This window comes from Laetiporus sulphureus (assembly GCF_001632365.1).
Source record: "Laetiporus sulphureus 93-53 unplaced genomic scaffold LAESUscaffold_18, whole genome shotgun sequence".
Taxonomy (NCBI): Eukaryota; Fungi; Basidiomycota; class Agaricomycetes; order Polyporales; family Laetiporaceae; genus Laetiporus; species Laetiporus sulphureus.
The window spans coordinates 65250-71684 of NW_024468527.1; the positions used below are offsets into that span (position 1 = coordinate 65250).

General features: G+C 47.6%; 1 protein-coding gene across 1 annotated transcript; it reads right to left on the minus strand.

The window, feature by feature from the left end:
- Window positions 1–3640: 3640 nt before the first annotated feature.
- On the minus strand, window positions 3641–5740 carry LAESUDRAFT_758953 (uncharacterized protein; the record flags this gene model as incomplete). The annotated part of the gene is made up of 2 exons (XM_040912522.1): window positions 3641–4930; window positions 5588–5740. 2 exons carry the CDS (start codon window positions 5738–5740, stop codon window positions 3641–3643), a joined length of 1443 nt encoding a protein of 480 aa, XP_040764512.1.
- Between the last annotated feature and the right edge of the window lie 695 nt (window positions 5741–6435).

Below are 6435 nucleotides of genomic sequence, written 5' to 3' on the forward strand. Positions count from 1 at the left end.
TAGTAAGCTCGTACGCTTGCTAGAGTCAGAACAGCGAACCTAGTAGCCTGCGGGTGAACGTGCAGTAGCTGTAGCGGCCAAGGCCTAGCAAGGGTAGAGTGAGGACCTCACTGCTACATCGTCTACTAGGCTTGACCACACTATAAACCCTGCTAATAGTCTGTGTGACTATTGGAGACATCAGGTATATTTGGTATCTGAGTCTCTGTCCACGTTGTGGACTAGTACGTGTGAGAAAGCACACGTGGTTCTGAACGTTCTAGCAGGGAACGCTTCATAACATCTCCTTTCTTGAACGTCGGAGATCCTCCTTTGATTCTGGTGGATACACGGGCTTTTGCCTTGACAATTCCTTCTGTGGCCTCCTTGCGGACCATGCTGAGAAGCTTGAGTCTTGTATCCACGTCGGGGATCTCGTCCTGAGGAAACAGTTCTGGCATTCCTCGAGGCTCGTAGCCATACCATATTTCGAATGGTGACTTCTTTGTCACTGAATGAGCGTGAAGATTGTGCGCGAACTCTGCTTCGGATAGGAATTGATTTCATTGATGCGGTTGCTCCGCACAGTACATTCGAAGATATGTTTCCAATTCTTGATTCATTTGCTCCGTTTCACCATCCGTCTGTGGATGATAGGCTGTACTCATAGCCGACTTGATCTTGAGAGCAGTACACAGTGCTTGGAATACTTTGGATGCGAATTGCGTTCCACGGTCAGAGATGATCTTATCGGGTAGCCCGAAGCGTTTCCAAACTTGTCGTCTGAATAGCTCGGCGGTTTCCGAAGCAGTGATCATCTTCTTGCAGGGACATAGAATTACCCCCTTACTAAGCCCATGGTCTACCACGACCATAATTGAATCGAAACCTTCGCTGTTCGGTAGATCGGTAATAAAATCCACGCTAACCTGCTTGAAAGGTAGCGCATTGGGCGAAGGGCCGATGGGCTGTAGTGGAACTTTGACCTTGTTTCGAACAGCTTTGGATTGCTGACAGGTGGCGCATCCATTGACGTAACTTTGAATGAAGTGATACATTCCTGGCCACCAGAAATCTTTGCGCACTAGCTGATGCATAACCCAGATTCCTGGATGACCATGGGTAGTGGCTTCATGGTATCGCCGAACAATTTCCTTCTTCAAGGCTGTATTGTTTGGGACATAGACGCGTCCATGGATAGTGATTAAACCGTTGGCAGCATCCTTGATGTCGTCTTTTGTCATTCCTCGTGGAACTGGGAGTTCTTCCATGAGGCCGTCCTTATATGCAAGTACCGATGGGTCTCTTGTTAGTGCTTGTCGGATTTGTTCCGCCATATCTGTATCGATAGCACCAATAAAGAGATCGTCGGGTAGCAGGATTGCAGGTGACTTGTTATCCTGGCGATTGTCTAATTCGGACAACCGTGAAAGCGCGTCTGCTTGCACCATTTGTCGTCCTGGCGTATGAACAATCTTGTAATTGAACATAGACAAGAAGAGCTGCCATCTCCGCTGTCTTGGGTTCAAGTCCTGCAGTTGCCTGAAGTACGTCAGATTCTTATGATCTGTGCGTATGAGGAATGGTTCTTTTGTTCCATCGAGATAATGTCTCCATTCTTTGAGTGCGCGGATGATTCCTAGAAGCTCCTTATCATAGATTTGATAGTTTCGTTCAGGATCGGAGAGCGACTTGGAATAGTATGCGCAAGCATGGAGGTCACCGTTATCGTCCTTTTGCATGAGGACTGCTCCTGTAGCGAAGTCCGATGCATCGGTTTCGATGACAAAAGGCTTGTCTTTGTCTGGCATAACCAGTATTGGTGCCTTGCCGAACTCATTTTTGAGATAGTCGAAAGCGGCTTGTTCTTTGCTTGTCCAATGCAACACATTCCCGCCCTTGGTCTTGGTAAGATCAATTAAGGGTCTTGCGATTTCAGAATAGTTCCGGATGAACTTTTGATAGAAGTTGGCGAATCCTAGAAATGCTCGCACTCCCTTTACACTGGTCGGAGCTTCCCATTTGATGATTCCATTGACTTTTGCTGGATCCATCTGAAGTTGTCCTGGGAGGAGGACCAGTCCTAGGAAGTCCGTGCGTGTAGTCTTGAACACGCATTTCTCCAGCTTGAGATAGAGGTCATTATCGACCGTTTTCCTAATGACTCGTTCAAGCTTCTTTTCCAACTCCGTTTCGCTTTCGGCAAGGATGAGGATGTCATCCAGATAGCATAGTAGCCATCCTTCGGCAATTTCTTCTGCGAATATTTCGTTCATCATTCGCTGAAAGGTTGCCGGTGCATTGCACATTCCGAAGAACATGACTGTGGGTTCGAACAATCCACGCTTTGTGATGAAGGCAGCCTTCCATTCATCTCCTTGACGAATTCGGACATTGGTATATGCTCCCCGAATGTCAAGCTTCGCGAAATACTTGGCATGGCGGAGTCGATCCATTAGATCTGATATGAGTGGGAGTGGATAGGCGTCCTTAATCGTTCCTTCATTCGCATAGCGGTAGTCCTGGCATGGACGAAGCCCGCCATCTTTCTTTCCTACAAAGAAGAAAGGTGATGCCATCGCAGATTGCGAAGGACGAATATATCCTTTCGCAAGATTTTCGTCGATAAAGGCATTCATAGCTTCTTCTTCTGGCTTTGATAGGTTATAGACCTTTCCTCGTTTAGGAACAAAGTCCGACTTGAAGTCTATGTTGTGGTCGTAAGATCTATGCGGTGGTAACCGTTCCGATGCTTTTTCTTCGAAAATCTGCTTGTACTTGAGTAGATACGATGGTATTTCTACTTTCTTCTTGGAATTCTTCTTCTCCTCGAGTGCTTTCTTTTGTGCAAGTTCTTGCGCCTTGTTTGATGCCTTCCATAAGATTCCATCTTGCTTTCTTGTTTGATTGGGATCTTTCTTGGTATTCGTTCGTTGTAGTGCAAGATACTGCATCTTCCTTTCTCCGGCCTAGCGATGTTCCTTTTCTTCGAGCGTAACTTCTTGGAGTATGCCAGTGTCAGGTTGATAGGCGAAAATAGCTTCTTTTTCTCCTATTTCCTGATCCTCCAAGTATGGTGCGCCTTTTATGTATGCAAGCAAGAGGTCCGAGTCAATGGTTCCTGCTTCATCTGGTGCAGGATCGACATCAGACCAGTCGATCCTTCTCAAGGTTCGCTTGGCTTTGGCTTTCTCCTTTTTGGTGATTGGAAGACGAACAGCATCTTTGTTTTTGAAGGGCCAGGGTTCTTCTTCTGGTATGTCTTCCACATATTGACGGACCTTGACTTCACCCGTTTGCCAATTGATAATTGGGTTGTGATTATGAAGCCACGTATTGCCAATGATTACGTCTTCTTTTCCTAAGTCGATGACAAGGAAGTCATCATTCCATTCGTACGTTCCTGCACGAACAGTTCCTTTGAATCGTTGGTTTGTAGAGTTGATGGGACTTCCATCGACACTGCGAATCTTGACTTCCTTCTGCGATTTGAGCAGATGGAGTCCTGCTTTCTTTGCAAACGATTCATTAATGAACATTCCTTTTGCTCCAGAATCGACTAAGGCTCTTGCTGGAATACTTCGGGTTTTTGTGCCATCGTAATCTTGGAAGACGATATTAAGGTAGATTTCACTTCCTCGTTTGATATCGCCTCGTATGATTACTTCCTCGGGGACCGTTTCTCTATCTGGGTGCCACGAGATCCCGACGCGCACCCAATTCCAAAACCCTCTGGATCGTCTTTCTCCATAGGTGGTGGATATCGGCGTGCATATTCATATCTGTCTGGATTGTCTCCGAACTCCAGAAGATCGTCGAGATGGGGCATCGTCATATTGCGTTTCTTAATACGGTCTCCTCGTAGTTTGAGTGCATCCTCTCGTCGTATCCTGGCGAGTTCTTCTTTGGGGATGAATTGTCGAACCACATACGCTTCTTCTGAGTCGCTGGATTCATCCTTGGTTCGCCTAATTTTGCGAACTGTTTTGGTTTTAACAGGGCGAGCTCTTCGTACCCTGTGAACAACCGTTTCTTGTTCGGATACTTCTTCAGATTCCGATGACTCAGATTCTGATTCTTCCGATGATGAGGATTCTGATTTTTCCTGTTCCGACTCCTCCGAGTTATCCTCAGAGTCGCTTTCTTCGACTCTTTTTACTCGTCGGCGTTTCTTCTCCGTTCCCTTGGAGTAAGATTTAGTCGGCTTGGAAGTCTTTCTTCGTCTGCCAGATCTGGAGTATTTCGTCGTCCCAGAATTGGACGTCTTGGTTTTGGCATATGAAGTTGTCTTTCCTGAGCGATCTGGTGCCGGATCATATTCTGGATTCGGGCATTGTGCTGCGACATGTCCTGGCTTTCCGCAGTTGTAGCAGAGTCCACCCACAGAACGTTTCTGATGGGTTTCTGAGGAGATCCGGTCGACGTCCATCGCATCGGGGTCCTTCTCTGTCCTTCTTCCGCTTCCTGAAGAGCCTGAGATGAACTTGAAGATATTTGTCTTTCCGTTATGAATGTCCTGGAGATCTGTGACCTTTCTTGCAGCTTTGCATGCTGCTGCATAGGTTGTCGGCGGATTTTCCATGATAAAGACTTTTTCTGCAAGTTTCTCATTAAGGCCTCGCTTGAAGTGGATGAGCTTGGCGTATTCATCGTCGATTTCGGCATATCGGTAGAGGATATCGAGATTTCCGATATATTCATCGACGCTTTGTTTGTCCTGCTTGTACTTTCCTTTGAGAAGTACTTGCCAGGCTTGGTCCTTGGTCACGACACCCCCATACTTTTCGGTAAGCGTCGTTTTGAAATCTTGGTACGTCCCAAGATTGCTGTGTTTTGCCATTTGGTTGGCTTCCCATGACTCGGCCCACTTTCCTGCTGTGGATGAGGAATCGATTTGGGAGAGGACGAAGGCAATTTTGCTGAAGTCATCATTGTAGACTCCCGCGTTTGCCTGTAGGTATCATTCCACGTTTCGGAGGAACGATGCATATTCTCGTTTGTCTCCCCTAAACTCCTTGATTTTTCCCATCTTCTTTTCTCATGCCACTGGCGGCTTGGGGATTGCTCCCTGATATTGTGCATAGAGTGCCAAGGCTTGTTGGTACTCGTTCCAGACAGCATCGGTACAAGTTCCAGGATGGACTGGTGGTCCGAGAGCCGGGTCATATCGTGCATGTGTGGCCATACTTCCTGAGAACTGGAAGCTACCGGTTGGTCTTGATCCAGTTGAAACCGAACGTGTGATTCCAGGCGCGTTGGGTAGGTGGGGTGGCTGGTCCCTACTGAGATGTGTGATTCCTGGATAATCTGGTCGAGTAGTACTGTCCGAGATAGATCTCTCGAGCGGGACTGCTCTTGTTCCGAGAGGATTAACTGGCTGTAATCCACCGGTTTCCTGTGAACGCCCTTCCTGTCGTTCAACTTGAATTGATTCTCCTCGTGAAAGTTCTGTTGCTTCGTCAAAGAGTCGTAGCGATTCTTCGTCAAAGTTTTCCCTTCCGCGAAGAACTTGTCTTATTTCTTCGATTTCACCCTCGAGCTGCTCTAGTCTTGGGCGATCTGTTGGCTCGTAGGCTCGTTCTAGCCTAAATTGAAGTCAAAGTTGAACCGCTTCTGTCGACTTTTTGTCGTAGAGGTCTGTTAACTCCTCTGTAGTGGCGTCGCTAAGCGTAAATGGTGGTACTTCTTCGTCAGAAGTCACTGGTCGTGTTTCTGGGGTATCTTCCTCAGATACTGGATCGTGTTCTCGGAAAGTAGTCATTTTGAATCTTGTCTTGTCCTAAGATTCCTGGATTGCCTTCCCTGGGAAGGGCTTTTAGCACGTCTTCAACGTGTGCCTCAGATGAGGGCTTCTCTTCTGGATTACCACACGGGTAATCGCTAGTGCTTGAGTTCGTTCCTGTAACAAAAACTCCGCACTCCTGCCTTTTGATCTTTGGTGGCCCTTAACCAATTGTGTACGCCTTTTGATTTGCCTGGTAACGTCAACCAGTCGGGGTCCTAGTCTCTTTTCTGACCTCGGTGATCCCTATGCTCACTTTTTAAAGTGCCCAGCTAGTCTCCTGCCTACTCCCGTTTGAGCGCTTGGTCGTTCTGGCTGTTGATTTCCTCTGCTTGGTGCCTGTAACCAATCGTCCTTCCTATCTGCGTTTTCTCGATTGAAAACCAGCCTTGGCAAGGTGTGGGTGCCTTCTTTCGGTGGCCCTTAACCGGCGTCTTCTGTATACCCAGCGCCTCCAGTGAGGATGGGGCTCAAGTCGACACTGCCTTCAGCAGGTACCTTGCCGCAACAAGTACCCAGGTTCCGCTTCTCCGAGAATCTCCTGTCTGGCGAAGTACTGCCGCAACGGATACTTCAGAGTGGTTCTCCCTGTTTTTTCAAGTGGTGCAGAGGCCGCAACGTGCACCGAGTTCCCTAGAATTGGATACCCCTGTTTGAGGACTTGATGAAGTTGG